Genomic DNA, 24,597 nt, shown 5'->3' with positions numbered 1-24,597 from the left:
TAATTTAAGAAATAAAAATCCCAACAACATTATAAACAGTAATAGGCAGGCACACTAAACTGCTGTTTAGCAAGATGAATAAGGTCAGGCACACATACACACACACACACACACACACACACACAAATAGTACAGTCCTACACACTATTATGGTGTTAGCACACCGGCAAGCACAAGGAGCCTGATGCTTGGTAACATCACCTCTCCCAACCAATGCATGTTCTCACTGGCTATGGCGCCTTATATTTTCCTAGAATAATGGACCCGGCACTTTCCAAAGCTCATCGGATTTCATGCACATCTGTGGAAGTGTTCTGTACTCGAAGTAATTTCTTTTAAACTGGTAAATTTTTATTGTACTTAAGGCAACTTGTACTAACAAAATGCATGTTAGATGTGAGGCCACTGTGCTTAGTAAATAAGCTGAGGGCAGATTCTTTACCTCCTATGTTTGCCTTTTATTATACCATTAAAGTGAACTAAGGAAACCTAATCTAGACTAGCCATCTAAGTTAACCAAATCTAACCTGACCTGACCAGACCTGACAACCTAACCTAATTTTAACATAAATGCAAAAACAGATGAAGCTAGGAACTGGAAAATCCATCCCCCCCCCTCCCATAGCTATATTCTAAATACTAAGACGTGCATTTGCAGTGGATTTGAATATTAGAGAAATTGCTTGACTACATAATCCAAAGGGTGAATATAACCTGTTAATTTGTCACCGTTAGTTGGGTGCAGTTCTGAAATAATACTATAATTTTTTATGCTTTCTGGTTTCTGGATTATTTTTTCAACGGAATGATGTTCAGCCATGTAGGAATGAAGCTAACATGTCAAGTTTAACTGGATTTCTTGACCAGTTAGGTTGGCTTGCAGATAACGACACTGAAGAGTCAGTCTTTAAACTGATCCAGAAACTGACACATGAAATTTATAGCCCACATCGATACAATTTGTAAATTTATGGTACCCCGATGATCCACAACTATCACTTTGTTTACACTGTCAGCTGTCAAGGATCCTTTTTATTTCAACTGATCTAGGGACTGACTCATTGGTGAAATTTGTAGCACATACCATATAGATCAAGGTACATTACATATAGTTTGTAAATTATTCAGTGCCCCAATGATCCAGAGACCATCATCTTGTTTACACTGTCAGCTGACTTGTCGAGGTCATGGATTTTGTTCACATCGTGTGTAATGTTGTTCTCATTATTTTATCAGTATTAAACCAATTTCTAGGATTTTTTTGAAATTATTATGTATCTTATTCTTTGTCGTCGCCTTCTTTTTATAAAAATGTGTATAAGTTTATTTTAAAATATTACAACTAAAAAGCATATTTTTGTGGATGTGAATGACTGATTTCATGACCTCCCATACGATATTTATGAATAATACGACTACGAATTTATTTTAGTTGTCATATCTCTTTAGGTTTTCTGTAATTAATCTGACAAATTATATCTCAGACTAATAACTTATGTAAAGGATTTGTTATTAAGATATTTGAATTTCATAATAAAAACCTAATAAATACGTGGTATTACCGAATGCCGTCACTACCAGTATACTTTCTGTGTGCATGACAGTATACGTTACATAGAGGTAAATGAATATTATAGCTATCATGTCCCTTGCTTACATATGTAGTAAACAGATTAAAAATACTGGAATAAAGAATAAATAATATATAATTCAAGGGTGGCGCGCGTGGACTTGATGACGTCATGGTGGCGGCGGCCACTGGTTGGTCGGAGGAAGAAGGCTTTCAAACATGGCGGATATCCCTTGGTGAAGAAACGCCTTTTTCCCTTTGCCAAAATAGTCGAATATGGCGAGTTCTGAAATACAAACTGGGAATTCTTCACGCCAGATAAATGAAGGTAATATTCTGACTAGTATCGGGAAGTTTGGGGGCATCTGAAGCCATTAAATAATGAAGAATGATGATAGTTCCAATCATGCTTCTCAATCCAGTTTACTCATCGAATTTTGGAACTTCTTTTAGTAGTGATGAAGTATAAACATGTTGTGAAAAGATGACAACAGTTCCACAGCTCCACCGTCCGCTATGTTGACACTCTTTTAGCATGTCCCGCCCCCTCAGCCTTCACATGAATTATTTACATATGCACATAATAAAGAATTAAATTAATGTGGAGGTAAACTGATGCTTGTGACCCCATAAATGTCGTAGGAAGGACATTACACTTAGCCTAGAATGACAATCGGTTCAGTTCCATCAAATAGATATCAGTTCATATGATGGCCAGGTACGGTCAAATTGGAGAATAAATTTGATTAGTAACTAAGGAGACTTCCTCATAAAGCTTATTTACTATAATCACAGCTTCAGTTGTGGCAGTGACTCAGTTCCTTTGGATGAAAAACTGGATTGGGTCGGTTTTATATTTTATCCATGTACTCTACTACTGAACCACGATACATGTAGTTTGTGTATTATGTGTTAGATTATGGGACTTGGTGCCACTTGGCAGTTAATTCACCAATAATTTGGTGACTGTTGGGGGCTAATGTACTATAATTTTGTTGGGTTTATGGGTTTGAGGTATGAAGTTGAGTTTCTATTAGATATACCATTGAATATTTATTTTGTAGAGTCTGTGCCATACACTATATATATCTGCAGCTTACTAAATTATCTGTCTATTGCTAGATGCCTTAATCCCATAAGGGGTGGCCACAAACAAATTGCCCCCATGTTGCCCTGTTCCCTGCCATTTCACTGCCCTTCCTCCAGGTCACCCTCCCCCCTCTCAAACCTCTCTGCTCCATCCCTCCATCTCATCTTCAGCCTCCCTCTTCTCAATTCCACTTCACTCACACACTCCTTATTAGTCTCTCACTCTCCATTCTCTCCATACGTCCAAACCACCGCAGTGTATTTCTCCTAATGCTTTCTATCACATCCACATCCACACCACTGTGCTCCTTCACTTCCTCATTTGTCAGCCTGTCTCTCCATGTAACTCCATATTCTCCTCTCAGATAACTCATTTCCACTGCGCTCACGCTTGACTTGAGTCTTCCAACAAGGTCCAAGCTTCATTTCCATACATCAGATCACAATACTATCATGCAGCAACTTTTTTTTTTTACTTCCATGCTCACTTCCCAATTTCTTATAACTGATTTCAGAGAACCAGCCACCATTCTTGTTGTATGTTTTCAAGCACTTCATCCATCAAACTTTCATCCATACTCATCACACTACCCACGTACATTCTCCATTTCTTCAGCATCCAACCTCACTGTACATTCTAGTGACTTATTTCTCTCGAAGACCATAACTTTACTCCTCCCTACATTCACCTTTATATTCCATTTCCTACACACTCTCCCAAACTCATTCACCAAGCCTTGCAGTTCCCCTTCATCTTTACTATATGATCTGCAAACACAGTACAGGAAGTTTCCAAATGCTGCCCTCTCTCATTAGGGACACTCCAACATCCACTGCCCTACCTTGTATCACTTTTATAACCCCGTCCATATACAGTATAGGTTAAACAATCATAGAGACATGACATCCCTATTTCAATCCAACATTCAGAAAAATCCACTCACTTCAAACACACTGCAGCCTTAACACCCTTGTACACACTCTTCACGGGATTCAACAACTTCCCTTTGACTTCATGTATTCTTAGTATTTTCCACATTCCTTGTGTGTCCACTCTGTCATATGCTTTCTCCAGATCCACAAAGGCTGCATACAACTTCTTTCCCTTCTCTAGAAACCTTTCCACCAAAGACTTAAGGATGAATATCTGATCTACACAACCTCTTCCCTTCCTAAAACCTCACTGTTCTTCACTAACTAATTCCTCTGTTATTTTCCTAACTCTGTCAATCAGTAAGTGACCTATCCATATACTTTGCTTGTTACACTAAGAATCCAGGGCCCCTATGATTACCACACAGTTCTTTTTCCCTTTTTCCATTGTACCTACAGGGGAATAATTATACGGTTTATACCTTACTTCCAATCCTCCGGGACTCTACCTTCCTCCTAGGCCAGTGTTCACATCTTCTATATCCATTCTGCTAAGATCTCTCCCCCATGCTTTATCATTTCACTACACACTCCACCAGTTCCTGGGGCTTTCCCCACTTTGACTTTCTTCATTGCTTCCACAACTTCCATCCCACTGATCTCGTAGTTCCTTCTCATCACCCCCTTCTCCAGCTATTCCCCAGCCACTTATACTCGCATTACTCCATTTGCTCACTTTTTCTCCCTTCTCCACTATCAGTCTACCATTTTTATCTCTCACACCCCAGCTAATATCACCCTATCTCTCTTTACCTCCTTCTAGAACATTTTCTTACATTCCCTTGACTTTACACTCGGATTCCTTTCAAATTCCTCATCCACTCTCTTCTTGCCCCCTCTTATAAATCTTTTCACCTCTCTCTCCCTCTCTACATATATTGTAACTCCTTCTTCTGTGTCTCACCTTCCTCCATGCATCTGCTTCCCAGCCACTCGCTATATGCCTTCTTCTTTTGTGCCACAGCTTGCTTCGCTTCTTCATTCCACCATGCTGTTCCTTGCACCCCAGTCCGTCTTCTCTTCACCCCACTCACCACCTCACATGCTGCACAGATTTCTTCTGTGAACATCTTGCCCACACCTTCCACATCCCCCATCTGCTTTAGATCATATTTACCCAGTCATTCCTCCACTTCTTTTATATTTTGCCTTGTTTCCATCCTCTTGCAACCTTTCTACCCACATTGTATGGACTACATCCTCCTGTCCTTCGCCTCCTTCTGTTCCTCCATTGCACTTGAACCTTGATTTTCACTACAACCAAGTGGTGGTCAGAAAGTCCACTCCCTGAATCTCTGTATGCTTTTCCATCCATTACATACCTTCTCATTCTGTCATCCACACACACATAATCAGTCGTTGTCTTTCATTCATTCAGTTCACCACCCACGCGTCTCATCTTTCACCATGTATATCACAGTTCCTTAAACAGTAGGATTCTCATGGTAAACTTTATTCTCTGCTGGGCCCTCCCTTCTCCTTACTATACCTTCTTTTCATAATGTAGTACCATATGATCTTTGCTATCTGGCACTTGGATTCCATTCATTCTCACTCACTCATTCATGATGAACTGGAGAGAGCCACGGCTGGAACACAGAAGGATAATGTTCTAGCTAATATTGTACAAGCAGGGGAGTGAAAGATAAAAATGGTAGATTACTAGTGGAGAAGGGAGAAAAAGTGAGCAGATGGATAGAACACTTTAAGGAATTGTTGAACATACAGGATGGAAGTAATGCGAGTATAAGTGGCTGGGGAATGGCTGGGAGAAGGAGGGAGGTGAGAAGACAGGAAGAAATCAGTAGGATAGAAGTTGTGGAAGCAATGAAGAAAATGAAATTGGGGAAAGCCCCAGGATTTGATGGAGTGTGTGGTGAAATGCTGAAGCATGGGGGAGAGATAGTAGTAGAATGGATGAGGAAGATGTGCAGATTGGCCTGGGAGGAAGGTAGAGTCCCGGAGGATTGGAAGTCAGGTATAATTATTCCCTTGTACAAAGGAAAAGGGGAAAAAGAAGTGTGTTGTAATCATAGGTGCATTTGTCTTCTTAGTATAATAGGAAAAGTGTATGGTAGGATACTTATTGGCAGAGTTAGAGAAAAAACAGAGGAATTAGTTGGAGAAGAACAGGGAGGCTTTAGGAAGGGAAGAGGTTGTGTAGATCAGATATTCATTCTTAGATCTTTAGTGGAAAAGTTTCTAGAGAAGGGAAAGAAGTTGTATGCGGCTTTCATGGATTTGGAGAAAGCATATGACAGGGTGGATAGACAAGGATTGTGGAAAGTGTTAAGAATATATGGAGTAGATGGGAAGTTGTTGAATGCTGTGAAGAGTATGTATGATGGTGCTAAGGCTGCAGTGCGTGTGGATGGTGAACTAAGTGAATTTTTCTCTTTGAAGGTTGGGTTGAAACAGGGATGTGTCATGTCTCCATAGTTGTTCAATTTGTAATTGGATGGGGTAATAAAAGAGGTACAAGGTAGGGTAGTGGATGTTGGAGTGGCCCTGGTGAGAGAGGATAGTGTTTGGAAACTCCCTGTACTGTTGTTTGCAGATGATACTGTGTTGTTGAGTGAAGACAAAGGGGAGCTGCAAGGCATGGTGGATGAGTCTGGGAGAGTGTGTAAGAAACGGAATCTAAAGGTGAATGTAGGGAAGAGTAAAGTGATGGTCTTTGAGAGAGGTGAAGTCAGTGAATGTACAGCGAGGTTGGATGGTGAGGAATTGGAAAATGTGAGTACGTTTAAGTACTTGGGTAGTGTGATGAGTAAGGATGGAGGTTTGGAGGGTGAAGTGCTTGAAAGGGTACAGCAGGGAAGAAAGGTTGCTGGTTCTTTGAAAGCAGTGATAAGAAACAGGGAAGTGAGCATGGAAGTGAAAAAGTTACTACATGACAGTATTGTGCTACCAACTCTAACGTATGGAAGTGAAGCTTGGACGTTGTTGGAAGGACACAAGTCAAGAGTGAGAGCAGTGGAAATGAGATATTTAAGAGGAGCCTGTGGAGTCACATGGTGAGACAGGCTGACGAATGAGGATATAAAGGAGCGTTGTGGTGTGGATGTGGATGTGATAGGAAGCGTTATGAGAAACACACTGAGGTGGTTTGGCCATGTGGAGAGGATGGAGGGTGAGAGACTGACGAAGAGAGTGTATGTGAGTGAGGTGGAGGGGGGAAGAGGGAGGGGGAGACCGAGGATGAGATGGAGGGATGGGGTGGAGAGGTATTTGAGAGAGGGGGGTGTGAGTTGGGAGCAGGGCAGTGAAATGGCGGGGGACAGGACGACGTGGAGGCGATTTGTTTGTGGCCACCCCAAACGAGATAGAGGCGTCTGGCAATAGATAAAATAAATAGATAGATTGTAATTCAACAGTAGGAAGCACACACAGGCTCAGTATTGCGGACCTACTAAGATTCACCATTGAACTTCGTACAGCTATCCCATTGCCTGCCTCCAGTTCTGCATCTAATATAAATTTGTCATATCTGCCCTTGAAAACATTTACAGAAGTAGCACTCACAACATTTCCTGGTAACTTGTTCCAGCCATTTATTACTCTATGCACAACAGATGTTTTTGTTTTTTATTACACCTTTTGAAAAACGGCTTAGGATGACTTCTAATACTTGTGTTACTGGATTTAAGCATGTCTCAAGTCAGTGTTTTCAAGTTCTGCCATCATTTTAAATACTTCAGTCATACCCCTCTTTCAAGGTAGATTTAATCCCCCCCCCCCCCAATCCTGATTGCTTAAGCTTGGGAGCAGGTGTGTTGCTTGCCATTATACTTTTTCTATTTTATTTCTAAAAAGGAGCATCCACAAAGAATAATAATAATAATAATAATAATAATAATAATAATCATGGTTCAGGGGTTTGATCTTAGGTCTTGCTAACTATACCCAAGTATCTAGCTACCTGTTTGTTGTTGGAAAGTAGGAAGTAGAACCATAACAATATGATTACTGTTATATAATCATGTAAAAGTAGCCTACAATACCATGAACAGTAAATGTAATGAAGTAACTTGAATTAATGTTGTAGTGTATGTGTCTTATGTTGTTATACTTGTCCATAAATAAACTTTGTCTTCAAATGTGTATTAAATGTGTGAGGACAGATGATATCAACCCTCCCTGATTCATGAAATAATTTGTAAAGTAGGGGTTTTTGGAAATATGATTTTTATGTTTGGGTGGTTGTCTGTTATAGGTTATACAGTATTCATGGTACTATGCTCTAATGTTTGGTTTGTTTTTCCTTCCATGTTGGTTGTGAAGTCGATAGTTTGCAGACCCACCACTTGGTTGATGGTGAAGGTAGTGATGTTGATGTGGTGACTGACATGAGTGGTGAGGGTGGAGGCCTCAAAGTGACATCCATCATCCCACATGGAGCAGGACAGCATCTTGGTGGAGCTGGACTACAGGAAGAAGTTCATTATGTCACCACAGATGAGGCTGGCCAAGCAGTCACCATGGTTTACCCTCAGTCTGCTCTGCCACTCTTGCCAGCCACTGATGGCAGTTATGTTAACTTTGTGGAGCTGACAGAGGTTGAAGATGAGCTTGGGTTGGACCAGGGAGCACTGGAGGGTGATGCAAGCATGGTAGAATTTGCCACTGAAGGTCCCATCACAGTGGTGGCTGCTGATGACACTAGTGAGCACCTTGCCCTACTAGAACAGGAACATGGGCCTACTGCAGTCAGCATTGGGGGAGGGGAAGGTGGTCAGGCAATTACCTACCTCACTGCTGCTGACACCACTACCGATGGCTCCCCGTCTGCCATGCTTGGGGAGCAGTTCATTCAGATCCCTGCCAGTGACCAGTCTGGCTCCACCCACACCATTACACTCCCACTCTCCTTCCTCAATGACAGTGCTGGTGTGTCTATATTTCAAGGGCTGGGCCACCTTCAGCTGGTTGGAGAAGCAGCCCCAGATTCCATCACTCTCACCTCCCCAGTGGACCAAGAACACATTACCCCCACTACTGTTCACACAGGCATGACTCAGTCTCAAGTGCTATCAGCTCTCCAGCCTACCAACATCCCCAGCACAGGATGCACAACACTGAGTGTCATGACCAGCCAGGCCAGTGTTCAGAGTGACCAGGGTATTATGACTACCTCTCAAATACAGAACTCCCTCCCAGTACACAAGCCCAGCAGTGTGGCCACCTCCAAACCAGTCGTTGTCAAAACCACCAGTCAGTCAACAGGGAAACAGAACTCCACTCACCAACCTCGAAAGCTTCTAGGATCAGGTCCTTTAGCAATTTCTGCCCAAGGTGTTGTGCAAAAGATTGGTAACCGCATGGTGACTGTACTGCCCCGTCCTGAGGACCTCAAGAAACTTCAGGATAGCAAGTCCCTTATAGTAAGTGTGAAGGGATCAGGAGAAAGCGATGGCAGTGGGGTTAGGGGTCAGAGGACAAGGAGAGTACCAGTACCCGTGCGGCCACACCAACGGTATGGGCGGCGTGGCAGGGGTGTCGGACGTGGCCGCCACAGTTCATACACAAGAAGTGACCTCATTGAGCCGGTGGGCCGAAGTATCTCTCTCCTGAAAAAGGAGGAGTGTGATGCCAGACTGCAGGATAATAGTAATACTGGGCTGTGTAGCATCAAGTTGGAGGAGCCTGGTAGTGAAGGTATTGTGGTGGATATGACACTGCCAGGTGGATCCCCAGCTTCTGCTGTGCTGGTGAAAGGACCACCTGAGGATGAAGAGTATATCTTACCTCATGCAGATCCAACAGCTCCAATGCCTTCACGTCGAGGTCGCCGCCGGAAGAGGGGTCGTGGCCGTCCAAGGGGCACTTATGTCATATCATCCACAGGCAGGAGGCCAGGCAGACCAAAGAAGGTACAAAATGGAAAACCTTATACTGCACAGTATTTCAAATGCTGTTTTTTAGTGTACAGTAAGTAACATCATGAATGTAATATACATGATCATATTTGTTATTTTACTGTAGTTATTACATAATATTTGCCTTCCTTAGTGCAGTGACTGAATAATGGTTCACATTCTGTTTGTGACTGCAGTATATCTTTAGGTTTGCCAGTTCTGTATCATTTAATAGCAGTTTAACTCTTGCCATGTTCTGCTATATAGTGCTAAGGATACACTTGATTCAGAAGTAATGATCACAGTTCACACCTAAGTATATTGACTTTAAGTCTTATTGTCACCTTACTGAAAGTTGTAGTGTATCCTGTCATAATCTGTACTGAACCCTTGCTTGCTGCAGGTGGAGACATTGATGAAGGGTCCACATGGTGCTCGCATGATCCACACAGGACCAGACCCTCGTATGGAGGATGAGCTCCCTGATCCAGGTCTGAATTGAGTTCTATTTGGACATGTTTGTGTGTAGGCAGTACTCCTTCACAGTACTGGAGAGAGACACCTTCACATGGTGACACTGATGTAACTGGGGACTTCACTGTCTGGTTATGAAAACATCTCATATCTCCCTCCTCTCCCTCCCTGTCCCCAGAAAACCTCATGGTGGACTGCAGGAGAAGGACAACTTCACCCTGCAGTTCGCAAGGCCCACATCCAGATGAACCTGGGTTACAGCAATAGCAACAATTTTCCTTCAATTATGGATTATACATGTAAACTAATAGAATGAGACTGTGGTTCTCATATTGATAATTATGTTTTTGCTCTTAAAGCATCAGTGCTGTAGCAACTAATCTTTAAAAGTCCTAAAAATGTATATGCATAGTATTGGAAATATTCTGATTATTGGTTTGATAATTGCAAGATCATGCAAATTTTTCCATAACTGATACCGGAACAGTAACCTGCAAACCAATGACTTTTTCCATATAAATAGTACCTTAAATTACAAAATAATAATTTTTCTGTATAACTAGTACTTTAGATTTAGGGAAGTTGGCAAGTCAGCATTATAGGCAGCAATGGAACTTTGCTAGGAAGTTTTAATGTGATTTATTGTGATCTTCATGCGAGAAACAGAAACTGCTCAAGAATTATACTCACATCTAGAAAAATTGTTTATTGGGGAGTGACCTGAGATATGAATAGGGACAGAAGATAGGCATACATGTATAGCAAAATGAGTAGGAAAGAAAGGGAAGCATGTGAAAGAGGGATGGAGCAGGGGGATGTGTAAGGAATTATTATATTTCTCTTCCAGATGGTGACAGCATGAGTGATGTCCCCAAGATAGAGCTGATGGGACCTGAGCACAGCAATGACGATGGTCTGGCAGAGCTGCGGGTGTTGGAGATGGGAAACCTTAAGCAGGAACCCCTTGACATATCTGGAGACATGGAGTCACAGCCACAGGTGTCAACATCGGTGGTGGTGGTTGACCCCAACAAGAGGAAGTTGCCACCTAGGAAGAGAGGAGCAAGGTTAGTTTTGTTGTCATTTGGGGTATGTGTACAGCTGTGTGTTGTAATAATTCTTATTCACATTAGCTCTTCTTCACTATCGTTGTACTGTATGTGGCTGGTTTTATCTCGGAAATGAAAGGTAGTGCTGTAGATGGTTGGCTACCATTGACACTGGGAGCTTCTACCACAGTATTGAAATGTGGCTACAAGCTTGGTAAAGCAGCCGCACAGTCATCGCTCTTTGGCAGGAAACTTAATCACAAGTAAGTAGAGACAGATTTCAAGCTGAGACCTTCTTATTGTTACTGATCTGATTACTCATGTAAGATTTCATTTTTCCCAACAGTTTCCATCAACTGTTGGGAAGTAATTAGCTGGATTTGGCACATGGCATAACTCCCAGCCCATAGAAAACATCATGTATACCATGACCAACTTCATTATGGGTGATACAGCATGACATCATTTGATTTAATATGATTTGATTTGTGTGTATTTTGGTGTCATGTAATAGTCCTTCCTCTTTGATTTTTTAAATTGCATTTGTATGTAGCTGGTTTAATCTCCAAAATAAAGCCCTTTCCATTGGTAACATTTCTTGGTTATTTTGAGTTATCCAATTTCATCATGAAGAATTGATTATGCTTAATTGGATTATTATTTAATTGTAGAAAATTATAAAGCTAAATTTTATTGCAGTGCATGCAAACATTATTTCAAATGAGAGTCCTTAACCTTAGAAAGAAATTGTAGACATGTTTTTGCAGTTAAATTTTGCTGCAGACCTCCGCTTTCGAAGGAAGTCTATGAAGAGATCATTCTCACTACCCACAGTACCAGGGCAAATTGAGACAGATTATGCAGCAGTCATACAGCAATAGGAAATACTTGCTTTAAAATTTTGAAATCTTAGTAAGACAGTATACACCCATGCATAAACACATTTCCTATTCTTAGTCTAACTTCATCCATTCTGCTCACGTGTCCTTACTACTGTAGTGTGTTTTTCATTCACTCCACTGCACAGCTTCTGCTCTGTCCTTTGCTTTAAACCCATTATTGATCCCCTTATTTATTTTTTCCATATAACCCACACCCCAGTTACTGTTCTGAGGAAACAAATCTCGACCTCTTCAACAGATGACATATTGTTTTAGCATATTGTGTCCTTCCTGTTGTTATGCAGAGCCATTCAGCACAGGAATGACTTTACAAACTGAAAAGAGTTAGTAATAGCCCTCATTAGTCACTTCATTACAGTTTATCATTTCAGAGTTTAATAAAATCATCTGCAGGTAGCAGAAATAAATAAAACAACATATGATTTGAGTGAAGATTTTAATGATGTCAATAATAAAAATACAAGTATTTGGAAGTGTTCATGCCTGTAAGGTGAGTCAGGATTCCAGTGGTAACAATGTGTGGCCTGTTTCGCTGAGCATGGTATTGATTAGTACTTCCACTGTTGTGTCTCCTCTCTCCATGTTTTGTGAACCCTGCCTCATCCTATCCTTACGTTGGAAAATAAATTAGAATGATGATGATGATGTCTGACAGATATGAGAAGATGATCCAGGCCCTGAAGAAGCCTGAGTATGATGATGATGACTTTTCCTTGGGTGACGAGGAGGATGCATCACCAGACTACCTCACATATCGCCGGCCCCCACCACCACCTCGACCCCGCGGCACTTCAGGCCCAGGCAAGAGAGGTGAGCAGAGGTGATGCCTGTCTGTGAGGGGAAGATGAGTATATGGGTAGAGAAGGGTGGAAAAGAGTGAAGGTATTTTTTAAAAAATTTAAGCAGAGATGGCGGCAGGTAGTAAGGGAAAGATTAGTGTATGCTTAGGCCACATGTACAATAAATGCTTACTGGCATGGGTGGGAGTTTTGCATTACTGTGAACCATGCAAGTTTCCATGCTGGACATCGGTGGGTACAGGCAAGAACCTTTATGAGGTACAGTAATGTATAATTCACACCCACAACAAACTGTGCCAGCAAGCATTTGGTGTGAATGCAGCCTTAGAGAAAGTAAAGACATGTTAAAAGTTTTTTCCTAATTATGCAATGAGAGAGGGTGAAGAAATGTGTGGTATATGCGAGTGGAAGTTTAGTGTATGGATTAAAGCGGTTGGGAGGCAGTGAAGATATATAGAAAGATACCCGTAGCTGATTTGGAGTAGAGGTAGCAGGAGTCTGTGAGGAAGAGCTTAGTGTATGAGTCAAGAGAGGTGGTACTGTTAAAGTACCGTATATATAAAGACAGGAGCTTTTGAAGAGAGTCTGAGTCCATGAAGGAAAAATGAGTACAGAATGGGTGACAGAAGAGAAAGAGAAAGATTTTGATTGTACTCCAACCCCTTCCATGAGCTCAAGACTTGGCAGGAGAGGTGAGGAGAAATGCCAGCATTCAGTGGGTGAAAGCTGTGGTATGGTTAGAAAGGGGTTGCTTTTGTTGTTGTAGCCCCTGGATCATCTAAACATGAACCCAGTGGAATATGGATTGAAAATTGTCATTTCCTGCAGTCATCCCCTTTTTCACTGAAGCGGGAGGGAGTTGAGAGACATTTGTTGTAACTGGCCAAGCAACATGGTTGTATCAGAACCCTCAAAGGGTATTAAAGAGATATAAAGAGATAATTTTTGATTGTTCAAGGAGAGAAGGTAAAAAAATACGTGGTTGAGTTTAGGTAAATTTGAATAAGGTAGCAGTCTTTGGAGCGAAAGCCAAGTGAATTTTTAGAGAAGAGTAGTGAAGACATGTAAGAGATGGGAGATTTTGAGCAGAGATGACAGCAGTGATGAGGGAAGCTCACTCCTGGAGAGAGAGAGATGATTAAAAAAAAAAAAAAATGGCTTGCATTGAGGACTTGTATTTTCTGTTGATCCTTCTACTTGATACAGGTCGTCCACGGAAGCACTGGCCTGCCCCGGCCCCAATCCCAGTCATCAAGTTAGAACCGGGAGTACGAGCCCTGGAGGATACAGCAGGAGCAGAGGAGATGATTGGGGAGATGGGAGAGATAGCTGCAGCAGGTGAGGAAGATGGGGAAATTGGCCAGGCGGAGAAACACAACCTCCTGATCACCTTCCAGCGGCCTGAGACTGGAGAGATGGTGATAACAATGCTGCCACCACCACCACCTACTGCCACCACTGCCACACAGCACCACGACCTGCAGGACCACACCACCACAGGTCGGTGCAAGTACTGTAGTTGTATCATCATCATCATCGGCATATTTATCATAATTCATCTGTTTCTTCGTCGTCGTCATCATTGTAGTTGTTGTCATCATCACCAGCTGTATCATTTTTATCAACTTTTAAACCAGTTCAGCCCAGGGACATCATATTCACTTTATTCTTGCCATCTCCTTAAGGTACTGTTTCATTCAGTTTCAGATAGACTTTTCAAATTAGAGGGGCTGGACACAGCCTTAGTGAGCCCTCATACACTATGAGAGGCCTTTCCTGAGTTGAACAAAATCATCTGGTTGCAGCAGGAGAAGCTAAACTCGGAAGGATATAACCAGGATTAAAGTACCTAATCATCATCATCTTCGTCATGTTGTTGACGTCATTGTCACCCCCACCACCACCAAATGAAGAACAGTATTTTTATTAATGTTTTGCTGAAGTATACACCTAAGTTTGGTAAGGTCATTGCACGTATCTTAACCATTGTCATTATCTCTGATGGCTTGCTTCTTAGCCTTTACATTATATAGTCCTTTTTTTTTTTTACCTTGCCCGAGAGGGAGTCCGGTGAGGTATTGTTTTTTGGTTGAGTTTGTTAGTTTCTTTCTTTGTTTTTTAGCAACACTATAGAAAAACGGCTGAATGATATTTCATGCAGCTTTCAGGATATATGGGCACTGGTCCCAAAAGGAAGTGATTAGATTTTGGAGGTAGCTAAGTGATCATGAAAGGTATAAATCAAGGTAACAGATTTTCAGAGGGCTATAACTTGAAACCTGTTGAAGATATAGATATTTTCTAATATCAGCATTCAGGAACTCCCATATTGGCTTTTATTTGGTATCAAGATCTTTGACTTAAGTCAAAGTACTGATTCAGTATTTACGGTAAGAGCAATAAAGTAACTGCTGTCAGGTGAGGTTTGTTGTGCTTGGCACCACTTTTTTTTTTTCTGCCAGAGAATGTCTTTTTTGTTTTATTCTCACACCCGCTTACTTTTATTCATCTTAAGAGAGCATCTGTAGGTGTGAGTGAAGTCTACATCTAACCCCCAAAATGAAAAGCTTCTTCCAAGCAGAACAAAACAGAATGAAGATAGTAAGAATAAGATAGAGCCTCTGAGTGAAGGGGTTGGTAAGGTGTTGTAGTTACTGTGTGGATAATGCCATTGTTCTTATTTGCAGAAGGCACACAGACAGAAGAGGACCTGGATCTGCCAACTGGTAAAGAAGCCCTCTGTTTTATTCACTATAAGTTCCATACAGTTGGACAGTGTTTGACTTTAACTTGGGATCTTTCTTGTCAGCTTGCAAAAATATTTTATGTTTACACACTTACTGTTTTTATTTATGTTATTTATTAATTTTTTTCAAGGATGGTAATTTGAATGTACAACCAGTTTATTTCATTATTGTTTGTTTGAGGAGAAGAATAAAATTTTCAGTAAAAATTGTTAGACTATACCTCAGAAACACTTGCTGCCTACCCTTTTTACAGCCCCTTACAGCATTTCTCTCTTCTGTCAGAATCACATTATGAGGCTTCACTGAACACCCAGCGGAAGTTTTTACCCCTTTAATTGTGTTTATTATAATTGAGTCGTGCTTGCTACATTCTGAGATGATTTAGTTCAGCTTTTTAGAGATCCCTTGTAATGAAGGGGTAGATGAAGTCTGTATCTAACCTCTCCAGTTGTTTCTCCAGAGCTTAATGAATAGTATGGAAATGTGTAGAGGAACATGAAAACTATCATACAGAAGGGGTTAAAGATGATGAACACCCACTCATTTAAAAGTTTACTCCCACCAACCCATGCAGTCATAATGACATGTGATGGAACCAGCCTCACCTATAAGTAATAAGCAGACAACCTAATGAATTACCGTAACTTGTTTATTCTAACGTGATTTTTTTTTTTTTTTTTTTTTTTTTTTTAATGTGTCCGACTCTGGGCATAGGCTTCACAGCCTGCTATCAAGGCCCAGCAGTCCTCCTACATACCATACACCTCTACATGTCACCACTTCGGCGCTAACACCTACCGTCCATATTGAATACATGCTAGGGCTGTCTCATACAGGACTGGTGTATTGGTATTAGCGGGGGTATTTTTACGACATGTCAGTGGGTCTTCTGGTAGATCAGTAAAGCCTGATTTTAATGAAATTCAAATCCTTAAACTGTTCCCTGCCCCAGTCGGGATTCGAACCTGGGTCCGTTAGGACTACAGGCCACCTCTCTACCGATTGAGCTCTGTTCATGGCCAAGCGTAGTCAGCTTGGAGGATTAGTTTTGACTAGTACCGTGTAAACTCATTCCTCACGTCATAGCTAAGGTTCATGGAATTACCTTTCTACAACATAGTATTCAAGTTGTGGAATTGGCCCAGTTCTTCCTGGTGAAAATAGTCCACTGTAGGCCCTGTGCATATATACTTATAATATTAACCTCTCACCCACCCACCAAAATATGAAAGTATAGTAGTCCCCCCCCCTCCTCTCTCTCTCTCTCTCTCTCTCTCTCTCTCTCTCTCTCTCTCTCTCACACAGTCTATAGTAAATTAAGAAAAATTGTCTTATCAACCCTCCACTGCAGTAGATACAGCTAATTTGCTGGTTTCCCTCCAATATAGTACCAGTTGCATTGAAATAATTGTTATATTTTGCAACATGTCCCTGACTTATCACTATGAACTTATTGCCAGTGGACATTTCCCTTTCTTTCGTCCATTTTTGATATTTATCTTTTCCTTTCTAGAGCCCACTCATAGTGGAGGAATTTTATGGGGATAATTTCTGACCATCCCCCCCTTCATTGCACAAGGTTTCTCTCATAGTTAAATCCAGTCATCTGAAAACAAAAAGAATATAACACAAAGTACATCATTGGATTGAATGTTGAAAAGGAAACACAAGCACCTCCTCCATTTACCTGACAAAAAGTCCAACAAATTTTTATTATTATAATTATTATTATTATATTGTTATTATTTTCATTATTATTAATATTATTATTATTATTATCATCATCATCCATCATCCAGTCCTATGTTACCCCATGAGGAGCATAGGAGGCTGGGGCTAGGCAAGTTGGTCCTGACATTTAAGATGAGAGTGACCAGCCTCACTCATCCCTGAGTGGCATTATGTGAGCAGTAAACCCCAACCATCCCTTGGATATAAACCTACACAGGCTCAGTCCGATTGGAGTGCCTTAATTACCCACTAAACCACCAGGTGCCATAATTTGGTTTTATGGTTACCATCCAGTATAGTAAATGGTTTTCTCTACACCAGGAAACCATTTGCATGTCACTCAGTGTAGAGTCACCCATAGGCAGAAGGAAAAGGAAAGAAAGACAGACGAGGAAGGAAGGAAAGAAGAGAGGAAAGGGAAGGCACCCGAGAGCAGCATTACATCAAATGAGTGGATGGTGAGGGCCTCCACCTACCATCAATCCAAAAGTACAAGTCACTTTCACCAAGAAAGTAAAGTGTTTCCAGTAGGAACAATTAATGCCTTTATCACAGGATGCATCTGATCCTTGCATTAATTAGCTATATCACCCACAACTGACCACAAAGAACAAAATACAGACTGATGTTCATGCTGCCAAGGCCTCAAGCACATTCCCGCATCCCTACTCCATACAACACTACCGTACCTGCCATCTACAGCTTTCATCAGACAGCATCCTCCATGAACTCCCACCAGCTATTCATGCCACATAAACTGTCCATTCCAGAGAATATGTTCCTGCAGCCAGACAACAGTGTGGACATCATCTTTCTCTACATCAGAACCAACATGGAATAATATTCATGCACAGCCCATTAAGCCCTCATTGTAATGCAGCCCCTTCACATCACAACATACGTTCTAACCACATGCCACACATTTCTAGAACACATAGGAATCTTCAGCATAACCCTAGCAGAGGATCTTGGGGGAAGGGGGGGGAGGGACAAGTGAAATGGTCAGATTTCTGCAGTCCCTGAGAGTCACAGTCAGTACACATGTGGTCACATTAACAGTCACAGACTCATCATTTACTTTTTTATATTCTGAGAACTTGTTTATAGGGAAATAATTTGTTTTATGTTGATGAGTATCCTTTTAATCTAAATTCCTGGTGCTCAGGAAGTGGACTTTCTCTTTCATGATTCCTTTTTCCAGTATTAAGTTATTTGTGGCAGGTGACATTTTGATAGAATAATCAGTCAGATATGCAGTAGTACAATATGTATGGTTGCAGTCTTAATTTTGTGCAGAAACCAAGAGCTCATCACCATATAGAGCAGAAATATAATTTGAGTGCTCTGTCTGTGTGTTTTTTAAAAGTCCATATCTCGAGTAAGTCTGTTGTAAGAAATTTTCCTAACTGTATTATCCCTAACAGGAGTTCTGAGGGGGGGGGGGAAGGGTTGAAGCAAATATAAAAGTGTTTCTCATCTAGTAAATTGACTTCTCTGCATTCTTGTTTCCATGCCTTTTGATTTGAGGGCATGTTTTGTAGCTTGTTTTGTACTGAAATAAATTTATGTATTGGCACCTGGTGGTTTAGTGGGTAACTAAGGCACTCCAGTCATATTGATCCTTTGCAGGTTTACAGTCAAGGGGTGGTTTGGGTTTCTTGCTCACATAATGTCACTCAGGTATGAGTGAGGCTGTTCACTCTCAACTTAAATGTTAGGACAAATGTGCCTAGCCCCAGGCTGCTATGCTCCTCATGGGGCAACACAAAATTAAATGATGAATGAATGAATGTTAAATATAAATGATGTGTGGATTGTTGATTATTAGTTAAATAGTTTAAGCACAGTTTTCATATGCTTACCTATTATATAATTGTAGCAGTTGTAAAGCACCCTAAATCCAAGTAACCTTCCTTGTTCTTTGTTCCTTCAGCCATTGAAGATGGAGGCAGTGAGGGTCACAGGTGTGAGGAGTGTGGTGAAGTCATCCAGTTCAAGCGAGACTACATCCGCCACTTACGTCAGAAGCACAACCTGCGACCGTTTGAGTGTGACCAGTGTGGCAAGACCTGCACCTCCCATGCTGCCCTTGAGGCCCATCAAAAGGTCCATGGGTTGGAGAGACCATTTCGTTGTGACTACTGTGGCAAGGGCTTTCAGGATCCTTCTCACCTTAAAACACATATTTTGACCCACACCGGTGAGCGGCCACACAGATGCCACCACTGCTTTAAGGCATTTGTTCAAGCATCCCAACTGAAGAAGCACCTGGCTATACATGAAGACAGCCACCAGTACAAATGCTCTGTGTGTAGCCGCACCTTTGCCCACCGTGACACTCTATACACTCACATGAAGACACACTCCTCTAATCGTCCCTTTATCTGTGACATTTGCAGCCTTGGGTTTGTGACCAGCAGTGGCCTCAATCGCCACAGGAAAGTTCATCGGCGGACTGCTGATCCTGATGGTGGCCCAGAAGATGAGCTTAAATGTAATGTGTGTCAGGCGAACTTCACATATAAACGCACCCTAACAAAGCACATGTCAATGGTACATGGAGATGGGATGCTGGTGAAGGAGGAAGACAAACCAGAGGAAGCCAAAGCATTTTCGGGAGGTGAGGTTTCCTTGGTGGAACAACTGCAAGAACAACTTAATGAGGGTTATGCTCCCAAGACCTCAGAGTTATATGATGAGCCAAAGCAGTCTGAGACATTAGAGAGCAAGTTCCCCGTTAACCCATTCAAATGTGGCATCTGTGAGGAGTCCTTCACTGATGTGGATGTGCTCTGTGACCACTACACAAACTCCCACACAGGGGAACAGAATGTTTATTGCGATGTTTGCAGTGTTGGTTGTGCCACTGAGCACCAGCTGGAACAACACAAGGAGCTACATCTATTTGAGGAACAGCAGTCCATAATACACACCATTCCAACTGAGGAATTTCCCTTTGTGTGTCATATATGTGGAAAAAACTTCAGGAAGCACCAGGAGTTTATGAGGCACCAGCGTGGCCACACACAGGAAAAGAGCTACAAATGTGACTTGTGTGGAGCTGCCTTCCCCCTCAAGTCAGCTCTGGACAAACATATGCTTGTGCACACAGGGGAGCGACCATTTAAGTGTGATATCTGCCTCAAGAGCTTCAGGCAAAGTGCAGCATTGGTCAGACATAAACTGTGGACACACCGACTAAAGAATCAAAACAAGTGTGAGCTGTGTGGAAAGACCTTCTTCACCCCAGCCCTTCTCACCTACCACTTGGATAGCCATGGAGATGCTGGTCAGTCTGTTAAAGCTCGTCTGGCCCATTTGGCTGAAGCTGAAGAACAGCAGCTGTCTGAGCAGCAGCAAGAGGATGACATTCAAGTGGGTGTTGATGAGAGAGGCAGTGATGACACTCTTCAGGCAGAAAACAGACAGACCTGTGAGTACTGTGGCAAATATTTCCCCACATATGTCTCTCTTCTTACCCATAAAATCACACACAAGCTGTCTGCCTCATTCAAATGTGAAGTGTGCCACAGGACCTTCCGGGAAAAACGATACCTTCAGAAACATAAGCTCACACACAAAGGAGTTAAAAGTTGGAAGTGTGACATATGCAAGAAAGCCTTTGCTACCAAACTGACCCTGATAAGACACTCACATGTGCACCTGCGTGAGGCATTGAGGCCAGGACCCGACCTCCCGTTTATACCAGAGGAGGGTGAGGATGGTGGAGAGGTTATTGGTGGCAGCACCCTTCCTGCTGTTCTCAAGTGTGATGAATGTGGCATAGACTTTGCTCACAAAAGCCATTTTGTGCGGCATAAACTGCTACACTCGGGCACACCACTGCTAAAATGTGGTCTCTGCAATAAGTTATTTGTACACAAGAGTGACATCATTCGGCACAAGGTGATGCATTCTTTCATGTTCACTTGTGATGTTTGTGGTCGCAATTTCCACAAACGCACCCTTTTTATCATGCACAAAAGGAAGCATGTGGATGACAAACCCTTCAAATGTGATTGTGGTAAGAGCTTTGCTACCAGCGGCAACTATAACACACACAAACGCATACACACAGGTGAGAAGCCATACAAGTGTGATGTATGTGACTACAGCTGCTCCCAGAGTGGCCGCTTGCTGAAGCACCGAAGGATGCACAGTGGGGAGAAGCCATTCCAGTGTGAGACCTGTGGAAAGTACTTTGCGAATGCAGAATCAGTCAAGATCCACTTGAGAATACACACAGGGGAACGGCCTTTTAAGTGCGGCAATTGTGGTAAAACGTTTATCAACAACAGCAGCCTCAACTTACACATGCGTGATCATATCCGTGAGGAGATGTACAAGTGTGATGTTTGTAACCATAAATTCCGACGTGAGCAGCACTTGGAGAAACACAGACAGTTTCATAACCTCCAGCAACAGTTCCAGACATCAGGTGTGGGCCTAGAAGCAGCTGATACCAATGCAGATGCTCACCTCTACATGTGTGAGATTTGTGGTCGGGTATTTGAAAAGAAAAAGTATCTATACACTCACCACAATGTACACTCTCGTCAGCGGAACTTCTCATGCAATTACTGTGGAAAGCAACTGGCTTCCCGCTTGGCACTCAAGAACCATAATCTGATCCACACTGGTGAGATGCCCTACAAGTGTACCATGTGTGATAAGGAATTCCGTAGTTCATCCAACCTGAAGCGCCATGAGCGTACACATTCAGGCCAGGATGCTGCCTTGCGCTGTGAGACTGAACTGCTTGGCCAGCACAAGGCAGGTCATATGCAGGGAATGATGATGATGAACCCCGAGGTGGAAGGAGTAACAACTGCAGATAATCCTCACCACCTATATGTCTTTGAAACTGTTGGGGAAGTTGGGGAAGCCATGGATTCGACTCAGCAGTTCTTGGTGGATGGAACTCAGCCGCTCCTTGTTTTCCCTGAAACTACTAATGCCCCATATTCAGAGCTGGCAGAGGCAGCATCTGACCATGACCGTGATGGGGCAGAAACTGACCAAATACCCCCACCAGAGGTCATCATGGTGCCAGAAAAAATAGATGACCATGAGGAAGAGGAAGAGAAAGTAGTGGAAAAACCTTTTAGGTGTGATGATTGTGGTAAATCTTTTGCCAAGAAGCAGTACCTGACCAAACATAAATATCGTCATAGAAAGGTCAAGCCCCATGCATGTGATGTTTGTGGTAAGCGTTTTGCCCAGAAGTTTGAGGTTGCTGTGCACAAGATTAAACACACAGGTGAGCGTCCCTATCAATGTGACATCTGCCGTAAGCCATTCCGCAGCAAAGTGAACCTGCTAAACCATAAAATGCGCCATACAGGTGAATATCCTTTCCTGTGTTCTGTGTGCAGCAAAGGTTTTTCCACACAATTGCAGCTTGAGCGGCATGTGACTTTGCACACTGGTTCTCATCCATACAAGTGCAGCATATGTCAGCGTGGCTACACTCAACGCACCAAACTGGTCAAACACCTGGCCAAGGCTCATGACATCATGGATGTGTCACAGGCTGATGCTGTCAATGCAATGGAGAGTGCTGAGGCAGTTGAGAACATGGAAGGCATGGAGGAGGTTGAGGAGGTGGCTGAAGTAGACGAGGCCATCCTACGAGATGCAGACATGGAAACAGGGGAGCAAGCGGTGGAAGAGACACAGCATGCCATCTCCATGGAGGCAGACCTACTGGGAGGTGGGGAAGAGCAGCAGGCAGCCTTCTCAGTGGTTGAGGTTCACCCAGACTACTTGAAGGATTACCTGCTGCCTGGCCCACAGGTGGTGACTACACAGGATATGGACCCCAAATTGCTGCACTCCATCCTACAGCAGGTGCGTGCTGCCCCCCAGGATTCTCCAGCGGCGCCTGACACCCACGCTATTGTCCATGTCAATGCAGTTGATGACCAGCATCCTCCCTTGTCCACACCAGAGTGACTGACACGGAAATTGCCTGCCACTTTTGCACACCAGTTTTTAAAAGAATCTGCCCTGGTGCCACCAATTATGAAATTGCATAGCACCAGATTTGGTACCACACATGTTTTGTCTGTATTATTTAACATGAAAGATGATGTTCTCATAATGCTAAATACTCTTATTTATGGCTGTTAACATTAATTATGAACCCTCTTAATATCAACATCACAATAATTTTTTCTCCATCATTTTGAAATGCAACACCCGGTAACTAGGAAATTTGCAAGTAGAATATCGTGTACAGTAATATCAATTATCTTAAAAATGAAAGACATTTGCTTATCGTGTAAATGTGGAATAATCTACAGTTGCCTAGTGAAAAGAGCTAGCAGGCAGTGTGATAATGAATATCCAGTAGCACATTTAATTTCAACACTTGGCCTTTTATATATATATATATATATATATATATATATATATATATATATATATGATAAAGATGACAGTTCATTCCCAGGAGGAACCTTCACTACCACTAGCAATGGCACTAGCACCTACTGCTCATACTGAATTCATGCTTGGGCTATCATTGAGGAATTGTGTAATAGTATTAGTGGGGGTGTTTTTATGAATGTCTGTGGGTCATGTGGAAGACCTGAAAGTGTGTTGTAACGATATTCATATCACCAGAATGTACCCTGCCTCAGCCTGGGATGGGACGCATGCCCTTTTAGACAGAATATCATTTCTCGTACCAATTATCCACCACCTCCCCAATTTTACAGTCACTTCTCTTAGGATATTTTGCAATGCCTAGATCTGTTAAATTAAGCGATTTGAAGAATAAAATTAACTAGGATTATTTACCCCCTCTCCCCTTTCATAGAGTTTTTTCTAAGTACCTGTACACTAATAACCTTGTGTTCATGTCCGGTGATATATTTTAACATTTATTCTTTCTGTTTCCAGATAATTTTATTCAACTTAGGAAAGGCCTCTTGTACTCATGGGGTTAGTGAAGGCTATACTGTATCTCACTCCAGTTCAGAAAATCTGTCATAAGCTAAATAAGAGTCTAAAATAGCAGGAATAAGATAAGAAATGACATCATCTGAGTGAAGTGGGTATTTGTCAGTCTCGTCAGGTAAGAGGAAGTATCTTAGTGTTGTAGGTTGTAGATTTCTCAATCCACAAACTATTAAATTGTAAATACGTAAATTTTTGTATAGGTTGTACAGTAATCTTGTAGTAATGGTGCCCTTTTGTACAAAATCGTCCGCTGTTGTGTATGGTACCTTTGTTAATACTCTGTAGTTCGTAATGGCTTAATTTTTTCCCTTTATGAGACAAAAATATCTAGTAACTGGCACTTATGTTATTATTATGAAGTGTGGATATGTCTTGTTTAGAAACTTGTTAAGGACATAAAGAGCAATACTCATATGTACTTGTAAATAATAAGCAGGAAAGGAAGAAACAAGGAAAGAAGTCATTTTGGTGTTTTCTA

General features: G+C 42.0%; 1 protein-coding gene across 1 annotated transcript; it reads left to right on the top strand.

Annotated features, from left to right (window-relative positions):
* The first annotated feature begins 1,846 nt into the window (after positions 1 to 1,846).
* Positions 1,847 to 23,108, top strand: LOC145416432 (uncharacterized). Its single transcript, XM_080285380.1, has 8 exons — positions 1,847 to 1,913; positions 7,877 to 9,465; positions 9,854 to 9,941; positions 10,772 to 10,991; positions 12,531 to 12,685; positions 13,882 to 14,175; positions 15,363 to 15,401; positions 19,096 to 23,108. Exons 1-8 carry the CDS (start codon positions 1,847 to 1,849, stop codon positions 23,106 to 23,108), a joined length of 6,465 nt encoding a protein of 2,154 aa, XP_080141506.1.
* Positions 23,109 to 24,597: the final 1,489 nt, after the last annotated feature.

This window comes from Coenobita brevimanus, chromosome 106, assembly GCF_032717465.1.
Source record: "Coenobita brevimanus isolate Jiangsu-jjx chromosome 106, ASM3271746v2, whole genome shotgun sequence".
Classification (NCBI taxonomy): domain Eukaryota; kingdom Metazoa; phylum Arthropoda; class Malacostraca; order Decapoda; family Coenobitidae; genus Coenobita; species Coenobita brevimanus.
The sequence above is the reverse complement of the archived record's forward strand: the minus strand, read 5'-3'. Positions and strand labels throughout refer to the sequence as shown.